This window comes from Bos indicus x Bos taurus, chromosome 3, assembly GCF_003369695.1.
Source record: "Bos indicus x Bos taurus breed Angus x Brahman F1 hybrid chromosome 3, Bos_hybrid_MaternalHap_v2.0, whole genome shotgun sequence".
Lineage (NCBI taxonomy): Eukaryota > Metazoa > Chordata > Mammalia > Artiodactyla > Bovidae > Bos > Bos indicus x Bos taurus.
The window spans coordinates 54,362,463-54,383,164 of record NC_040078.1 but is presented as its reverse complement, the minus strand read 5'-3'; the positions used below and the strand labels follow the sequence as shown (position 1 = coordinate 54,383,164).

Here is a 20,702-nt window from a genome sequence, read left to right as displayed (position 1 = left end):
TACTTTTGCTCTTGCTCTGTTTCTCTGAATCTCTTCTCTTGTTTTCATCAACTTTTTGTTGTTGTCAGTGAGGGTATAAAGATTTGTGTTTCTAGATGAAGACTGTAAGCCACTCAGATATGTTTGGCTCTGGAACGTGATATATACTATTACCAAAGTATCTACAAGTGTTATATGAAAACAGATTATAGTGTGTGAGAGTAATACATATAGCAGCATATAAAAATAGATTTTAAAAGCAAAAATGCCTGTCTATAGGCATGCAGAAATTTGAAGACAATTTCAGCTTTATAGAAAACATAATATTGTTGTATTTGTATGTACCTTGTGGCTCAGCTGGTAAAGAATCCACCTGCAATGTGGAAGACCTGGGTTCGATCCCTGGGTTGGGAAGATCCCCTGGAGAAGGGAAAGGCTACCCACTCCAGTATTCTGGCCTGGAGAATTCCATGGACTATACAGTCCATGGGGTCACAAAGAGTCGGACATGACTGAATGACTTTCACTTTCACTTTATAATATGGCTTCCAATAAATTGAGAAATGGCAGAACTGAAAGAATAGGGAAAGTCAAAATTTTTAGGACACACTTATCCCACTTCAGAGATTAATTAATAGAACGCACACACAAAATCAGTAATGGTGTTGAAGACTTGAAGTGAAGTGAAGTGAAGTGTTAGTCACTCAGTCATGTATGACTCTTTGCAACTCCATGGACTGTAACTCATCAGGCTCCTCTGTCCATGGAATTCTCCATCAAGAGTACTGGTGTGGGTTACCACTTTATTCTCCAGGGGAATATTCCTGACCCAGAGGTCAAACCCATATCTCCTGCATTGTAGGCAAATTCTTTAACATCTGAGCCACCAGAGAAGCCCAAAGCTTTGAAGAGGATAATTAGCAAATTGAACAAATATTTAATATGCTGATAATTGTGATCAAACACTGTAGAAAACATTTTTTTCAGGTTAACAAATTAAAATTAAGCAGAGTATACCAATTTACCATAATACTATATTAAAAAAATATTCCCTGGTGGCTCAGATGGTAAAGAATCTGCCTGAAATGCAGGAGACCCAGGTCCAATCCCTGGGCTGAAAAGATCCCCTGGAGAAGGGAATTGCTACCCATTCCACTATTCTTGCCTGGAGAATCCCATGGACAAAGGAGCCTGGTAGGCTATAGTCCATGAGGTTGCAAAGAGCTGGACGTGACTGAGCAACTAACACTTTCACTTTTCAACGTTATAAAACAGTGACAAAAAGATAACTGAAGATTCTTATATTTTTATGTTATAATTCTAAATAATCTATAGGCCACAAAGAATTTTATTTTGAAAAATATAAAATATTTTTAAATGAGAAATACTGATAATACTATATTTCAGACTTCAAGATGCAGTTGAATCACTAATTTCAGTGAAATTATATTCTCAGGCCATAAACTAGTAAAGAATTAAAGTAGAAAACAAGCTAAATATCAACCTCTTCAAGTGATCCAAATGCAGAAAAAGTAGAAGAAACCAAAATAAAAGCAAAACAGACTTAGTGGAGTAGAAAACCACTATATAATAAGAGAGTCAAAGCAACCAAACTGTTTGTAAAATTGGTAGTTTATGAAATTGGTAAAGCTAGAGTGACTAATCAAGAGAAATGAGATCCATGTTCCAAACTACTAAGAATCCAAAATGTCTCAAGAGAACATTGCTCCAATCTGAAAAGAAAAAAATGTCCAAATAATCTATAAAATCATACTTTTAAAAACCTATCCCAAGTGAGGTCACAAAGCAAGAAGAGAAAATTTCAAAGAGTTGCAATCCCTTTTGAGAAGATGAGCCACATAAACAAGTTATCTTTTATCTGATTACAGATATTAGAATAACAAAAATTTTAATAAACTTCCTGCATATTGCACAATGGCCAGAATCCCCAATAAACCTTGACATAAGAGAAATTCACACATACTCATATAAAATCTTCCATTGGCCTCCATCAGGTATCATAAGAAATAGTAGCTGCAGGGCAGGAGATATGCAATAACCTTTGTTGGGCAGACTGACTGAGTTTTTCAAGGTTTGAGGTGCAATAGATTTACCTGGAAAACCTAAGAGCATGCAGGCATTCAACAAAGCCTTGCAGTGAGTAAATAAACAACAACAACAACAACAACAAAACAAAAACAGCAGTCTACCATTGGAATAGGTCAAGAGCACAGAGACTGCCCACAAGACAAGTATGCAGGGTCTGCTAAAGGTTTAGGATGGAACAGGAAAACTAAAAGAGTCTTCTGGTGCTTCAGGTCTTCCACTACAAATAGTAGAATTCCACTGGAGGAATGTGAAGCTTGTGGTGGACTTGATATAGTGTAGCAACAACAAAACTCAGCACAGATGAATTACTACACTGAATAAATGCCCCCCACAATCATCCTAACCAAAATAGAGGTTGTGCTATTTTTCAACTATAAATCTTATTATCTCAATATCCACTTTTTTTTTACAGTGCTAAGCATATAATAAAAACGGAGTGAAGCAAAAACAAGAAACAAACAAAAACAAACAAACAAAAAATCCAAGTTAAAACTATGCATCATAATGAGATAAGACAAAGAACAGAAACAATATCAGAAATAAACCTAATGTGGAACAATCGGGGCCTTTGAAATCACTATTACTATGTTGAAAAATCTCCTGGAAAGGTGAATAACACACATGAACACATTAAAATTTTTTAAAGACTGCATGCTATTAGTAGAGTTAAATGGAAATCCTATAAAAGTAAAGCACAATATCAGTGACAATAATTCTTTTAAAGGAATTAACAGAAAATATGTGAACAAATTGGTGGAAAGAACCATACAATCTGAGATAGATCGATAGTCATTAACCACATGGAAACACAGAAATAGAGAGAAAAAAATATTCTGAGCCTTCAATAGTTTAAGATATCCCCCAGTACAATGACAAAAGGTTTCCGTGCACATAACTGGAAAAATAAAAATAGAAGAAGTAAAGAAAGAGGCAGGAAAAATACTTGAAGAGAAAATTTCCCAAAATTAATAAAAGAGACAAATGACCAATCAAAGGTTCACAGAACCCCAAACAAAACAAATATAAGATAAATACGGCCTTGCGCCCCACAGACTAGTAATAAAAGCCAATTATGAACAGAAAATCTTAGAGACAAGCAGTGAAAAAAGAAACATTACATACAAAAGAGCAAAAACTAGGCTTGGAAAGAAACATTGCTGGAAATTACATAATCTAGGAGAAAGTGGAATAACATTTCTTTTAAAGTGTTGAATGAAAAATGTCAACCAGAATAATCTACAGAGTAACAATGCCTTTAAAGTGAATGCAAAAGATTTTTAAACTATAGCGTTTGTATGTACCCTATTGGTGGGAACGTAAATTGATGGAGCCACTATGAAAAACAGTATGAAAGTTCCTCAAAAGACTAAAAATATAACTACCATAGCAAGGGTATGGTATGGGCATGGTACGTGGTATGAATTTATGTAAGCATTACACTCATTCATGATTGTTCTGGGCTCATGAACTAATCACTTCCTAAAGTCCCCACCACCAAAACCAGCACATTGGGCATAAGTTTTTCAACATACGATATTTGGAGAGACATACTGATTTTGATGGTAGTATAAAATGATATCCAACCAGTCCATTCTGAAGGAGATCAGCCCTGGGATTTCTTTGGAAGGAATGATGCTAAAGCTGAAACTCCAGTACTTTGGCCACCTCATGTGAAGAGTTGACTCATTGGAAAAGACTCTGATGCTGGGAGGGATTGGGGGCAGGAGGAGAAGGGGACGACAGAGGATGAGATGGCTGGATGGCATCACTGACTCGATGGACGTGAGTCTGAGTGAACTCCAAGACATGGTGATGGACAGAGAGGCCTGGCGTGCTGCGATTCATGGGGTCGCAAAGAGTCGGACACGACTGAGCTACTGAACTCAACAGAACTGATAAAAGTTCTCTAGGGCAGGCAGGGGTCCCAACTCCCCTCACCCCCTGCTGCAGACTGGTACTAGTCCATGCCTGTTAGGAACTTGGCTGCACAGCAGGAGGTGAGCTGCAGGGCAAGAAAGGGAAGCTTCATGTGCCACTCCCCATCACTAGTATCACCGCTTGAACTATCCTCTACCTCCACTCCCATTGTCTTCCATAAGACCAGTCCCTGGTTCCAAAACGTTTGGGGACCACTCTTCTAGGGAAACCAAAAGATAGCAAAGAGACAAAAACATTAACAGTAAGGAAATTTTATTTCCTGACACAGCAGCCAAAACAAGTGGTAAACACAATCTAACCTGTTGACAGTTAACATAAAACCTCACACTATAGACATATTTACATCAGGTCCTTCAAAATATTAAACTATGCCAGCTTTCAACAAAAAAATTACTAGACATGCTGAAAGGCATAAAAGCAATCTGAAGCATCAAATCAAGTATCAGAACCAGACTCAGACAAGGGAATTTGCAAATAATTTGCAAATTATCAGACAGCTGAATTTAAAATTACTGTGATTAATATGCTAAGAAATCTAATGGAGAAGAGGAAAATGTGAATGAACAAGTGAGTAATGTAGGGAGAGAAATGGAAACTCCCACAATTGTAAGGAGATACAAGAAACTAAAAACAGGCTGACAGAATGAAGATTGTCTTTGGTGGGTTCATCAGTAGACTGAACATGATTGGGACGGACTCAGTGAATTTGGAGGTGTGTCAATAGAAACTTCTCAAATTGAAAAGCACATCATATTCAACTACAGAAAATCAAAGGCAAATAGAAAATCTTGAAATAAGCCAAAGAGATTTTATTTTACTCATAGAAGCACTAGGGTAAGAATTATATCAGACGTCTCCTTTGAAAGCATACAAGCAAGAAGAGAATGGAGTGAAATAATCAAAATCTTGAAAGAAATAGCAACACCAAATTAGAATTCTGTGTCTACTGAAATTATTCTTCTGAGTGAAGGAGAAATAAGTACTTCCTCAGACAAGCAAAAATTGAGGGAATCTATCACCAGGAACCCTCATTTTTAAGAAATGTTTAAAGTTCTTCAGAGGAGGAAAATGATATATCAGAAATTTGGATCTACATAAAGACTGGAAGAGCACTGAAGGAGGAATAAATGGCAAGAAAATAAAAATATATTTCTCTTATTCTAAGTTGATCTAACATACAACAATTTATTAAAGCAATAATAGCACCAATGTATTTGAAGATTGAAGAGTATGTATGAGTGAAATGAATTATAGCAATGATACAAAAGACCAGAGAGAAGAATTAAGAATATTTTGTTATTTTAAGGTGCTTGTGCTATTGGTGATGTGGTATAGTGTTATTTGACACTGAACATGGATTGGTTAGAAATGTATATTGCAATCTCTAGGGCAAACAATTTAAAAAAAATTTTTAAAGAGGTACAATTGCTATGCTAAGAAAGGATAGAAAATGGAATCATATAAAAAGCATAATTAAAACCAAAAGTTAGAAAAGGAGTGAAAGATAAAATAGTGACAAAGATATGGGCAATGAATAGTGAAAAGTATAAAGTCAGGTGGATATTAATCCTACTGTATCAGTAATCAATTTCAATATCAATGGTCTAAATACACCAGTTAAAAGACAGAGACTGTCAGAGTGGATTAAAAACACAAAACTCAATTATCTGTTGTGTACAAGAAAACCACTTTAAATATAAAGACAAAGGCAGACTAAAGGGATGGAGATTATGGCATATCATATAGGGTATATATAGATTATATATACCATATATGTGTCATATATATGGTATATATAGATGATGGTAGATAACATCAGTTTAGTTCAGTTCAGTCGCTCAGTCATGTCCGACTCTTTGCAACAACATGGACTGCAGCACTCCAGGCTTCCCTGCCCATCACCAACTCCTGGAGCTTGCTCAAACTCATGTACATCGAGTGGGAGATGCCATCTAACCATCTTAACCTTCTCCTCCTTCCCTCAATCTTTTCTAGCATCAGGGTCTTTTCCAATGAGTCAGTTCTTCACATCAGGTGGCCAAAGTATTGGAGTTTCAGCTTCAGCATCAGTCCTTGCAATGAATATTCAGGACTGATTTCCTTTCAGATTGACTGGTTTGATCTCCTTGCAGTCCAAGGGATTCTCAAGAGTCTTCTCTAACACCACAGTTCAAAAATATCAATTCTTTTGCACTCAGCTTTCTTTAGAGTCCAACTCTCACATCCATACATGACTAATGGAAAAGCCATAGCTTATTCTAGACAAGAGTTTTGTTGGCAAAGTAATATCTCTGCTTTTTAATGTGCTGTCTTGGTTGATCACAGCATTTCTTCCAAAGAGCAAGCCTGTCTTAATTTCATGGCTTCAGTCACCATCTGCAGTGATTTTGGAGCTCCTCCAAAAATAAAGTCTGTCACTGTTTGCATTGTTTCCCCATCTATTTGCCAGAAGTGATTGGACTGCATGCCATGATCTTCGTTTTCTGAATGTTGAGCTTTAAGCCAACTTTTTCACTCTCCTCTTTCACTTTCATCAAGAAGCTTTTTAGTTCCTCTTCACTTTCTGTCGTAAGGGTGGTGTCATCTGCATATCTGAGATTATTGATATTTCTCCCGGCAATCTTGATTCCAGCTTGTGTTTCACCCAGTGCAGCATTTTGCATGATGTACTCTGCATTCAAGTTAAAGAAGCAGGGTTACAATATACAGCCTTGATGTACTCCTTTCCAGATTTGCAACCAGTCTGTTGTTCCCTGTTCAGTTCTAACTGCTGCTTCCTGACCTGCAAACATATTTCTCAAGAGGCAGGTCAGGTGGCCTGGTATTTCCATCTCTTGAAGAATTTCCCACAGTTTGTGGTGATTCATACAGTCAAGGGCTTTAGCATAGTCAATAAAGCACAAGTAGGTGTTTTTTCTGGAACTCTATTGCTTTTTTGATTATCCAATGGATGTTGGCAATTTGATCTCCAGTTCCTCTGCCTTTTCTAAAACCAGCTTGAATATCTGGAAGTTCACAGTTCACACAGTATTGAAGCCTGGCTTGGAGAGTTTTGAGCATTACTTTGCTAGCATGTGAGATGAGTGCAATTGTGTGGTAGTTTGAGCATTCTATGGCATTGCCTTTCTTTGGGATTGGAATGAAAACTGACCCTTTCCAGTCCTGTGGCCACTGCTGAGTTATCCAAATTTGCTGGTATATTGAGTGCAGCACTTTCACAGCATCATCTTTTAGGATTTGAAATCGCTCTACTGGAATTCCATCACCTCCACTAGCTTTGTTTGTAGTGATGCTTCCTAAGGCCCACTTGACTTCAGACTTCAGGATGTCTTGCTCTAGGTGAGTGATCACAATATCATGGTTATCTGTGTCATGAAGATCTTTTTTTTCATAGTTCTTCTGTGTATTCTTATCACCTTTTCTTAATATCTTCAGCTTCTGTTAAGTCCATACGATTTCTGTCCTTTATTCTGCCTATCTTTGCTTGAAATATATCCTTAGTAGCTCTAATTTTCTTGAAGAGATATCTCAGTTCAGTTCAGTTCAGTTCAGTCACTCAGTCGTGTCCGACTCTTTGCGACCCCATGAATCACAGCACGTCATGCCTCCCTGTCGATCACCAGCTCCCGGAGTTCACTCAGATGCACGTCCATCAAGTTAGTGATGCCATCCAGCCATCTCATCCTTTGTTGTCCCCTTCTCCTCCAGCCCCCAATCCCTCCCAGCATCAGAGTCTTTTCCAAAGAGTCAACTCTTTTCATAAGGTGGCCAAAGTACTGGAGTGTCAGCCTCAGCATCAGTCCTTCCAATGAACACTCAGGACTGCTCTCCTTTAGAATAGACTGGTTGGATCTCCTTGCAGTCCAAGGGACTCAGTCTTCTCCAACACCACAGTTCAAAAGCATCAATTCTTCGGCGCTCAGCTTTCTTCACAGTCCAACTCTCACATCCTTACATGACCACTGGAAAAACCATAGCCTTGACTAAACAGACCTTTGTTAGCAAAGTAATGTCTCTGCTTTTCAATATGCTATCTAGGTTGGTCATAACTTTTCTTCCAAGGAGTAAGTGTCTTTTAATTTCAAGGCTGCAGTCACCTTCTACAGTGATTTGGAGCCCCAAAAGACAAAGTCTGACATCGTTCCCACTGTTTCCCCATCTATTTGCCATGAAGTGATGGGACCAGATGCCATGATCTTAGTTTTCTGAATGTTGAGCCTTAAGCCAACTTTCCCACTCTCCTCTTGACTTTCATCAAGAGGCTTTTTAGTTCCTCTTCACTTTCTGCCATAAAGGTGGTGTCATCCGCATATCTGAGGTTATTGACAATTCTTCCAGCAATCTTGATTCCAGCTTGTGCTTCTTCCAGCCCAACGTTTCTCATGATGTACTCTGCATATAAGTTAAATAAGCAGGGTGACAATATACAGCCTTGACGTACTCCTTTTCCTATTTGGAACCAGTCTGTTGTTTCATGTCCAGTTCTAACTGTTGCTTCCTGACCTGCATACAGGTTTCTCAAGAGGCAGGTCAGGGGTCTGGTATTCCCATCTCTTGAAGAATTTTCCACAGTTCATTGTGATCCACACAGTCAAAGGCTTTGGCATAGTCAATAAGGCAGAAATAGATGTTTTTCTGAAACTCTCTTGCTTTTTCCATGATCCAGCAGATGTTGGCAACTTGATCTCTGATTCCTCTGCCTTTTCTAAAACCAGCTTGAACATCAGGAAGTTCACGGTTCACATACTGCTGAAGCCTGGCTTGGAGAATTTTGAGCATTACTTTACTAGCATGTGAGATGAGTGCAATTGTGTGGTAGTTTGAGAATTCTTTGGCATTTCCTTTCTTTGGGATTGGAATGAACACTGACCTTTTCCAGTCCTGTGGCCATTGCTGAGTTTTCAAATTTGCCGGCATTTTGAGTGCAGCACTTTCACAGCATCATCTTTCAGGACAATAGATGAGATATCTAGTCTAGATATCTAGACTAGAAGAGATATCTAGTCTTTCCCATTATTTTTGTTTTCCTCTATTTCTTTGCATTGATCACCAAGGAAGGCTTTTTTATTTCTCCTTGCTCTTCCTTGGAACTCTGCATTCAAATGAGTATATCTTTCCCTTTCTCATTTACCTTTTACTTCTCTTCTTTTTTCAGCGATTTGTAAGACCTCTTCTGACAACCATTTTGCCTTTTTGAATTTCTTTTTTGGGGGATGGTCTTGATCACTGCCTTGATCACAGAGTCATGAACCTCTGTCCATAGGTCTTCAGGCACTTTGTCTATCAGATATAGTCCCTTGAATCTATTTGTCACTTCCACGGTATAATTGTGAGAGATTTGACTTAGGTCATACCTGAATGGTCTAGAGGTTTTCCCTACTCTCTTCAATTTAAGTCTGAATTTGGCAATAAGGAGTTCATGATCTGAGCCACAGTCAGCTCCTGGTCCTGTTTTTGCTGACTGTATAAAGCTTCTCCATCTTTGACTGCAAAGAATATAATCAATCTGATTTCGGTGTTGATCATCTGATGATGTAGTCGTCTCTTGTGTTGGAAGAAGGTGTTAGTTAAGACCCGTGCCTTCTCTGGCAAAACTCTGTTAGCCTTTCTCCTGCTTCATTTTGTACTCTAAGACCAAATTTGCCTGTTACTCCAGGTATCTCTTGACTTCCTACTTTTGCATTCTATTCCCCTATGATGAAAAGGACATCTTTGTGGGTGTTAGTTCTAGAAGGCCTTGTAGGTCTTCATAGAACCATTCAACTTCAGCTTTTTCAGCACTAGTGGTGGGGCATAGACTTGGATTACTGTGATATTGAATGGTTTGCCTTGGAAATGAACAGAGATCATTCTGTCATTTTTGAGATTGCACTCAAGTGCTGCATTTCAGACTCTTGCTGACTATGATGGCTACTCCATTTCTTCTAAGGGATTCTTGCCCATAGTAGTAGATACAATGGCCATCTGAATTAAATTCGCCCATTCCAGTCCATTTTAGTTCACTGAATCCTACAATGTCGATGTTCATTCTTGCCATCTCCTGTTTGATCACTTCCAATTTGCCTTCATTCATGGACCTAACATTCCAGGTTCCTATGCTATATTGTTCTTTGCAGCATTGGTCTTTACTTCAATGACCAGTCACATCCACAACTGGGTGTTGTTTTCCCTTAGGCTCCATCTCTTCATTCTTTCTGGAGCTATTTCTCCACTCTTCTCCAGTAGCATATTGGGCACCTACTGACCTGGGGAATTCATCCTTCAGTGTCATATGTTTTTTCCTTTTCATATTGTTCTTGGGTTCTCAAGGCAAGAATACTGAAATGGTTTGCCATTCCATTCTCCAGGGGACTGCATTTTGTCAGAACTCTCCACTATGACCCAATCCATTTTGGGTGGCCCTACATGGTATGGCTCATAGTTTCATTGAGGTAGATAAGGCTGTGATCCATGTGATCAGTTTGATTAGTTTTCTGTGACTGTGGTTTCACTCTGTCTGCCCTCTGACTGATAAGGATAAGAGGCTTATGGAGGCTTCTTGATGGGAGAGACTGACTGAAAGGGAAACTGGGTCTTGTTCTGATGGGTGGGGTCATGCTCAGTAAATCTTTAATCCAATTTTCTGTTGATGGGTGGGGCTGGGTTCCCTCCCTCTGGTCATGAAGATAATGGTGACCTCCTCCAAAAGGTCCCCTGCAGGCACCGTTGTATTCAGTGTCCATGACTCTGCAACAGGCCACTCTCAACTTACCCTCCTGCCAAAGACTCCTGGTCACTTACAGGCAAGTCTGGGTCAGTCTTTTGTGGAGTCAGTGCTCCTTTCTCCTGGGTCATGGTGCACACAAGGTTTTGTTTGTGCCCTCCAAGAGTCTGTTTCCCCAGTGTTGTGTGACTGCTGTAATCAAATCCCACTGTAACAGGAGGGAAAGGGGCAGGCCACAACTTTTGAAAGAATGACATCACCCAAGGACACAACATAAACTGATTAGAATCAAATGGGACCATGATGGCAGACAATACTAGATCTTGATCCTCAATCACAAGTGAAATGACACATCCAGAAGTGCCATGACAGTTCCAAGGCACTGTTAAAAGACCAAGGAATGGGCAGTGGCCCAAATCCTGGAAATCTCTTCCCCTTTTCCAAAAATAGTTCAAATAATCCTCACACTCATTAGCATGTTAAATTACCCAGCCTATAAAAACTAATCACGCAATATTTTGTGGTCTCATTCAGCCTCTACAAAGGCCCACACTCTTGTCTGTGGAGTGTGTTTCTCTCTGTATCTGAATAAATCCACTTCTTATCACTTTGTCTCTCACTGAATTCTTTCTGCAATGAGACATCAAGAACCTGAGTTTCACTGGGTCCTAAAACCATGTACTATGGGTTTGGGCTAGGTTTGAGTCCCAACCATGGGGGTTCAAGTCCCAAGCAGGGATTTGGATGGGTAAAAGTCCCAGCCACGTGGATTCAAGTCCCAAGCAGGGTTTTGCTGGTTTCAAGTCCCAGAACATGGGTTTCGGGTCCCAATCTGTGGTAAATGGTTTCACCACTGGCCTTCAAGGTCAAATTCCCTGGGGGTTCTCAGTCCCTTTGCCAGATCCCCAGGTTCATATGCCATACTAACACTAAACAAAAGAAAACTATGGAAGACAGAGTAGACATCAGAAAAAGAAAACGATCATGGATAAAGAGGGTAATTGCATACGAATAAAAGGGTTAAATTTCCCAGAAGATATTGCAACCCTCAATGTGTTTGTGCCTAACCACAGAGTGCCAAAATATGTGTGTCATAAACTGACACAACAGGGAGGAGAAACAGAGGAATCCATTGAAGGCTTGAAGGTTTCAACACCTCTCGGTTAGAAATGGACATATATAGTAGGTGGAAAACCATTACTGACATATCTGACTCTTTGCAACCCCATGAACTGTAGCCCACCGGGCTCCCCTGTCCATGAGATTATCCTGGCAAGAATACTGGAGTGTGTTGCTATTTCGTTCTCCAGGGGATCGTCCCAACCTAGGGATCAAATCTGCGTCTCCTGTGGCTCCTGCATTCGCACATGGATTCATTACCACTCAGCCACCTGGGAAGCCACACAATGTAGAACTGAAGAGGATCTCAAATCAGCTGTAAGCAGTTCACATCTATAGACTACTCCATCCAACATCAGCAGAATATACATTCTTTTCAAGCTCATATGGGCCAAGGTAAATCACATTCTGGGTCATAAACTATGCCTCAACAAATTAAAAGAATAGAAGTAATACAATATTTCCTGTCAGATCACAATTGAATAAACTGGAAATCTGTAAGAAAAAGCTGGAAAATTCCTGAATATGTGGAGATTGAGTAGCACACTTCTTAATAACATATTGGTTAAAGGAGGAATCTCAAGAGAAATTTTAAAAGAGTTGAGGTAAATAAAAATAAAAATACTACTTCCCTAAATTTGTAGAATTTTGTGAAAGCAGAGCTTAAAGACACATTTATAATATTGAGTGTGCATATAAAAAAAGAAGAAAAATTTAAAATAAAAGCCCAAGCTTCCATAATAAGAAAGTAGAAAGAGAAGAGCAAATTCAACTCAAAGCAGAAGAAAAGTAATAATTAAAATTAGAGTAGAAATTCCTAAAAATTAAAAACAAGAAATCATTTAAAAATCAACAAAATTTTAAAAAATCAAAATCATTAAGCCTCTAGTAAGGCTAACAAGGACAAAAGAGAGATGATGTGAATTACTGTTACCAGAAATTAAGGATGGACAATGTACAGATATCATGGACATTAAAAGGATAATCAATAAATAGTATGAACAACTCTGCATCCACAAATTTGATACCCTAAATGAAATGGACCAATTCCTTGAAGACACTTCCTGACAAAACTCATTTAAGAAGAAACAGACAATTTAATAAGACTTATAAATTTATCAATCAATACTTAATAACCTCTAAAAGCAGAAAGTACCATGCTCAGTTCAGTTCAGCTCAGTTTTTCAGTCATGTCCGACTCTTTGCTACCCCATGAATCACAGCACGCCAGGCCTCCCTGTCCATCACCAACACCTGGAGTTCACCCAAACTCATGTCCATAGAGTCAGTGATGCCATCCAGCCATCTCATCCTCTGTCGTCCCCTTCTCCTCCTGCCCCCAATCCCTCATAGCATCAGAGTCTTTTCCAATGAGTCAACTCTTCGCATGAGGTGGCCAAAGTACTGGAGTTTCAGCTTTAGCATCAGTCCTTCCAATGAACACCCAGGACTGATCTCCTTTAGAATGGACTGGTTGGATCTCCTTGCAGTCCAAGGGACTCAGTCTTCTCCAACACCCAGTTCAAAAGCATCAGTTCTTCAGCGCTCATCTTTCTTCACAGTCCAACTATCACATCCATACATGACCACTGGAAAAACAATAGCCTTGACTAGACGGACTTTTGTTGGCAAAGTAATGTCTCTGCTTTTCAATATACTATCTAGGTTGGTCATAACTTTCCTTCCAAGGAGTAAGCATCTTTTAATTTCATGGCTGCAATCACCATCTGCAATGATTTCGGAGCCCAAAAAAATAAAGTCTGACACTGTTTCCACTGTTTCCCCATCTATTTGCCATGAAGTGATGGGACCAGATGCCATGATTTTAGTTTTCTGAATGTTGAGCTTTAAGCCAACCTTTTTACTCTCCTCTTTCACTTTCATCAAGAGGCTGTTTAGTTTTTCTTCACTTTCTGCAATAAGGGTGGCGTCATCTGCGTATCTGAGGCTATTAATATTTCTTCCAGCAATCTTGATTCCAGCTTGTGCTTCTTCCAGCCCAGCGTTTCTCATGATGTACTCTGCATAGAAGTTAAATAAGCAGGGTGACAATACACAGCCTTGACGTACTCCTTTTCCTATTTGGAACCAGTCTGTTGTTCCATGTCCAGTTCTAACTGTTGCTTCCTGACCTGCATACAGATTTCTCAAGAGGCAGGTCAGGTGGTCTGGTATTCCCATCTCTTTCAGAATTTTCCACAGTTTATTGTAATCCACACAGTAAAAGGCTTTGGCATAGTCAATAAAGCAGTTTTCCATGATCCAGGAGATGTTGGCAATTTGATCTCTGGTTCCTCTGCCTTTTCTAAAACCAGCTTGAACATCAGGAAGTTCACAGTTCCCATACTGCTGAAGCCTGGCTTGGAGAATTTTGAGCATTACCTTACTAGTGTGTGAGATGAGTGCAACTGTACAGCAGTTTGAGCATTCTTTGGCATTGCCTTTCTTTGGGATTGGAATGAAAACTGACCTTTTCCAGTCCTGTGGCCACTGCTGAGTCTTCCAAATTTGCTGGCATATTGAGTGCAGCACTTTCACAGCATCATCTTCCAGGATTTGAAATAACTCAACTAGAATTCCATCACCTTCACTAGCTTTGTTTGTAGTAATGCTTTCTAAGGCCCACTTGACTTCACATTCCAGGATGTCTGGCTCTAGGTGAGTGAACACACCATCGTGATTATCTTAGTCATGAAGCTCTTTTTTGTACAGTTCTTCTGTGTATTCTTGCCACCTCTTCTTAATATCTTCTGCATCTGTTAGGTCCCTACCATTTCTGTCCTTTATCGAGCCCATCTTTGCGTGAAATATTCCCTTGGTATCTCTAATTTTTCTTGAAGAGATCTCTAGTCTTTCCCATTCTGTTATTTTCCTCTATTTCTTTGCATTGATCACTGAGGAAGGCTTTCTTATCTCTCCTTGCTATTCTTTGGAACTCTGCATTCAGATGCTTTATCTTTCCTTTTCTCTTTTGCTTTTCACTTCTCTTCTTTTCACAGTTTCTTGTAAGGCCTTCTAAGACAGCCATTTTGCTTTTTTGCATTTCTTTTCCATGGGGATGATCTTGATCCCTGTCTCCTGTACAATGTCACTAATTCCATCCATAGTTCGTCAGGCACTATGTCTATCAGATCTAGTCCCTAAAATCTATTTCTCACTTCCACTGTATATACATAAGGAATTTGATTTAGGTCATTCCTGAATGGTGTAGTAGTTTTCCCTACTTTCTTCAATTTAAGTCTGAATTTGGCAATAAGGAGTTCATGATCTGAGCCACAGTCAGCTCCTGGGTTTGTTTTCCTGACTGTATAGAGCTTCTCCATCTTCGGATGCAAAGAATATAATCAATCTGATTTCGGTATTGACCATCTGGTGATGTCCATGTATAGAGTCTTCTCTTGTGTTGTTGGAAGAGGGTGTTTGCTATGACCAATGCCTTCTGTTGGCAAAACTCTATTAGACTTTGCCCTGCCTCATTCCATATTCCAAGGCCAAATTTGCCTATTACCCCAGGTATTTCTTGACTTCTACTTTTGCATTCCAGTCCCCTATAATGAAAAGGACATCTTTTTTGGGTGTGAGTTCTAAAAGGTCTTGGAGGTCTTCATAGAACATCTTCAGCTTATTCAGCATTACTGGTTGGGGCATATACTTGGATTACTGTAATATTGAGTGGTTTGCCTTGGAAATGAACAGAGATCATTCTGTCGTTTTTGAGATTGCATCCAAGTACTGCATTTTGAACTCTTTTGGTGACCGTTATGGCTACCCCGTTTCTTCTAAGAGATTCCTGCCCACAGTAGTAGATATAATGGTCATCTGAGTTAAATTCACCCATTCCAGTCCATTTTAATTTGCTGATTCCTAGAATATTAACGTTCACTCTTGCCTTCTATTTGACCACTTGCAACTTGCCTTGATTCATGGACCTGACACTCCAGGTTCCTATGCAATATTGCTCTTTACAGCATCGGTTCTTGCTTCTATCACCAGTCACATCCACAACTGGGTATTGTTTTTGCTTTGGCTCCATCCCTTCATTCTTTCTGGATTTATTTCTCCACTGATCTCCAGTAGCTTATTGGGCACCTACTGACCTGGGGAGTTCCTCTTTCAGTATCCTATCATTTTGCATTTTCATACTGTTCATGGGGTTCTCAAGGCAAGAATACTGAAGTGGTTTGCCATTCCCTTCTCCAGCGGGCCACATTCTTTCAGACCTCTCCACCATGCCCCCCCCCCCAATCTTGGATGGCCCCATACAGCATGGCTTAGTTTCATTGAGTTAGACTAGGCTGTGGTCCATGTGATTAGACTGACTAGTTTTCTGTGATTATGGTTTCAGTGTGTCTGCCCTCTGATGCCCTCTTGCAATGCCTGTCATCTTACTTGGGTTTCTTATCTGTTCACAGCTGCTCCAACAAAGCGCAGCCACTGCTCCTTACCTTGGACAAGGGGTATCTCCTCACAGCCACCCTCCTGACCTTGGATGTGGAGTAGCTCCTCTTGGCCCTCCTGCGCCCATGCCGCCACCACTCCTTGGAAGTGGGGTTGCTCCTCTCAGCCAGTGCCCCTGACCTCGGGCGTGGGGAGCTCCTCTCAGCCACCACCCCTGACCTTGGGCTAGGGGTAGCTCCTCTCGGCCATGCTTCTGTACGGTCCGTCTCAAAGCAAAAAGCATCATGCTCAGATGAGTTCAATGGTGGATTCTACCCAACATTTAAAGAAGAAATCATGTGAATTTTACACAGTCCCCTTCAGAAAATAGAAGCAGAGAAATATTACTGGCTCATTCTGTCAGATCAACCTTACCCTAACACCAAAGCCATGCAAAGGCATTACAAGAAAAGAAAATCACACAAACATTTCTCAGGAATAAAGATGCCAAAACTCTCAAGAAAATATTAGAAAATTGAATACAGTAATGTCTACAAAGAATAATACATATAATACAACCAAGTGGGATTTGTACATGAAATATAAGGCTTTATGTACAAAACAACAGAGGAAAAGTTAAAAAGAATATTGAGATCATGGTAAAGAAAAAAAATTTTTTAATCACATTGTATGTGATGTATGTGATAATACTATTGGGTTATTATCATTATTTCTAACATAGTATGTATCTCCAGAAATCTACCTAAAGAATCAGTTGACACTAACATGGATGGAAAGGGATCACATTATGAGACTATAGTTTCCCAAGTGGAAAATAGACAACTCTCATTTCCAGATTCCAGTGGGGAGGCATATAATTTTATTCTGCCAAGCAGGTACACTTTTGTGAGATTGAGATGGAGACATGAAGTGAAGTGAAGTCACTCAGTCATACCCAACTCTTTGTGACCCCATGGACTTTAGACTTCCAGGCTCCTCCATCCATAGGATTTTCCAGGCAAGAATACTGGAGTGAGTTGCCATATCCTTGACCCCATGGACTATACATTCCATGGAATTCTCCAGGCCATAATACTGGAGTGGGTAGACATTCCCTTCTCCAAGGGACTTTCCCAACCTAGGGATTGAACCCAGGTGTCCTGCATTGCAGGTGAATTCTTTACCAGCTGAGCCACTAGGGAAGCCCAAGATGGAGACATAGCAACCCTCAGTGCAACTTATCATGGGGGGTTTATTTACTTCAGATATAAAGGTGGAAGCATCCAATACGTACAGCTGACATTGGTAGAGCATCTGACTTGTGATCTGGAGATCACTGTACCAGGTGGTAATGGATGTGCTGTTTTCTTTTGAGATGCCTTCCCATGTGGTTGATATTATTCTTGGTGAAAGATCAGTAGAGTTTGACTCCCTTACCATCTTGGAGAATCTGTCTGCTACCTACCAGGCTTAAAAATCATCTTCCTTTTAAGTTACTGAGAAGATACTATTTGTTGCAGTGAGAACCTTAAGTGATGTCCTAAGACAACTGTGGTAGGTTAATATTTTTTTTGTATTAATTAATTATTTTTATTTTTCTTGTTTCTTGTCCTTCCATACTAGATATTTGCCTTGAGTGGTTCCCAGGCTGTGATGTCATAGCAAACAGGAAGAAAGAAAAATGGAGTTAGGTAAGGTTTTGAAGAATTAATAGTTATGACTCTCAGAGGAATAGAAAGGAATTTTGAGCTAATGTTTCCTTTTTGTGATTGTAGAAGTTATTCTTGGAACTGTGGGTGAAGGGAACTAAGAAAAGAAGAGTAAAATAGAGATACATTGTGTGGCCTGGAAATGGGGCAGTAATTATCTAGAGGGATTCTCTAGACAAAGAAGGTTGAACATCCACTCATATATCCGTTTCACACAGGTGCAAGTAATGCCCCTATCAGTGTTCAGGAATCCCATCAGTGACCACAGCAATGCAGCCTCCACCCAATGGAGAATTGAACACTGTCTGCACCCTGAAGTTAATTGTTCCAGGTCTCCCTTATTGGAAGCCGTCACGTGACCTAGTGACCACTTGGCAGGAGTGATGCTAACTGTGCTTCGTGACTTTGTACACTCCCGTCAGACTATTCCTGTGTATACAACACTCCAACTCCATCCCAGTACCAAAGTAAATCCTTGAATAAGACCATGGAGCTGAGACTATCTAGAGGGGTGGTTTATGTATGGGGAAACAGTCTACACTGAATAGAACATCTCTGATATCCCCAAATTCAATGTAAATGTATCCCAATTACACAATTAAAAGTCTCTGTAGAATCAATATGCATGATTTCAAACATAGGTTCTACTGAGGTATCATACTAGTCATTTATACTATATTTAATCATGAATTGAATTCTTCTGTAGGTTAAACACTGCCTTCACATTTTATTTCATCTTTGCAAACTTTAAGCCTCAGTGAAAATGCATCTTATGACTTCAAGATTAGTGGCAATTGTTTGACATCTTGAAGTTGCTCATTTAACTTGTTCTTAACAGATAGAAGCTGGTTAGGAAATTATGGTCCTTAGGTTTTTAGAGACTATTACATGATGATGATTCTTCCTGTTTCTTCTGGAGGGCTACAATCTCTTCCTGAAGTTTCATGCTTTCCTTTTGGAATCCCTCATGGAGAAGCCATCCCTGTTCCCAAAAGGGAAAGTGGAGACTGAACACACACAACTTAAAACATTTCCCACATTTGCTAAATTATATCTGTATTAATCCCTCATGGGTTGTGAAACTTCTTTTTGAAATCTTTTCTTCCTTTAATTTTCATTATATCCCTCTTTCTTGAATCTACTATCAAAATTTTTCTGGGACTTATTTATCTTCAGAAATATTCTTCTCTTATGGTTTCTAAAATATTAGTGACCCCTAGAATTAATTTTTTACCTCCTTCAACCTGAAACAACAGTCTTTAAAGAAAAACTGTCCTTTTCTATCTCAGCTCTATATCACACGAACTCCCAAATGTATATCTAAGAAGGCAAGGAAGATGAAGAGACAATATAGGAAGGTTACTACAAAATTCAGAATCACAGGAGGTGTTTGATCAGGGAATTTAGTACAAATCTCCAAATTTTTGTAGCAGAGATAACAGAAATAAGTTCAGGAGGTAAAGCCTACACTGGTCCATGCTCTATTACAGGGTAGACATCCCGACTCAGCATAGAGTTGGAGAACAGCCCAGAGATCAGGAAGAAACTAGTAGCCTGGGTATGTGGTTCATGGTACGATATGGAATCTCCTGGTGGCTCAGATGGTAGAGAATCTGCCTGAAATGCAGGAGACCTGGGTCGGGAAGATCCCCTGGAAAAGGAAACGGCAACCCACTCCAGTATTCTTGTCTGGAAAATCCCATGGACAGAGGAGTCTGGTAGGCTAGAGTCCATGGGGTCCAAAAGGGGTCGGGCACCACTTAGCGACTAAACAACAAGATAGACTTCAATAACCAGAGATGGTTAGGGGTAGAAGCAGTAAGGAAATGAAGTGTCTACTAGTGTTTGGGCTAGAACAGTCCTTAAACTGATATAATGCTCTAACTTCTAAGAGCTTTTGATTCAGCACAGTGGAAGATAGAATGGAGATGCCACAATTGAATACCTGAAGGGCTAGAACCCTCTCTTGTTCTGCTATTAACTGGGCCCTCTCCTTTTCCATCTTCTCAGTCAGTTGCTTCACATGTTCTTGATAACTCGCTTCTTTTTCTCGCATCATCTGTTCATTCTTCTTTTGCATTTCCTCTAAGATTTTGTTTGCAGCTTCATACTTCATACGTTCCACTTAAGAAGAAAAATAAGCAGAGAAATATGATAATCTTAATTCATTTTATAGCTTTATTTCTGCTTTCACCCTTTTTACTTGTTTGCTTATCTCATGAAGAAAGCCTCTTGTGTTTATTTTTGCAATGAACAATCAGAATCTGACTGCCAATGCAGGAGATGTGAGTTTGATCCCTTGGTGGAGATCCCCTAGAGGAGGGCATGGCAACCCACTCCAGTGTTCTTGCCTGGAGAATCCCATGGGCAGAGGAGCCTGGCAGGCTACAGTCCACAGGGTTGCAAGAGAGTTGGACATAAATTAGTGACTAAACAACAAGAATAAATCAGAAGACAGCTTAACATAAATATTGGATAAGTAAAGAATCCTTTAAAAATATGAAATATACTTGCTTTTTTTGCACTATAGTAATATTTCAGGTGGATCGATGTGGCTAACATGAACATTTCTGGGGCTTTCTAACTATCTAGAGTGTTTTCACGGAGAGGGCAATGGCACCTCACTCCAGCCCTCTTGCCTGGAAAATCCCATGGATGGAGGAGCCGGGTAGGCTGCAGTCCATGGGGTCGCTGAGGGTCGGACACGACTGAGCGACTTCACTTTCACTTTTCACTTTCTTGCATTGGAGAAGGAAATGGCAACCCAC

At 39.8% G+C, this 20,702-nt stretch overlaps 1 protein-coding gene across 6 annotated transcripts in view; it reads right to left on the bottom strand.

Moving 5' to 3' along the window:
- LOC113889636 (guanylate-binding protein 2-like) overlaps window positions 1–20,702 on the bottom strand; it is an 83,318-nt gene that overhangs the window by 39,342 nt on the left and 23,274 nt on the right. For 5 of the 6 annotated variants that reach the window (XM_027536606.1, XM_027536603.1, XM_027536605.1 and 2 more), the window contains one exon: window positions 19,880–20,058. In XM_027536606.1, coding sequence (XP_027392407.1) covers window positions 19,880–20,058 — 179 coding nt within the window. Of the gene's footprint in view, window positions 1–17,369; window positions 18,917–19,879; window positions 20,059–20,702 lie in introns of those variants that run through there. The other variant, XM_027536608.1, reaches the window with a different exon arrangement.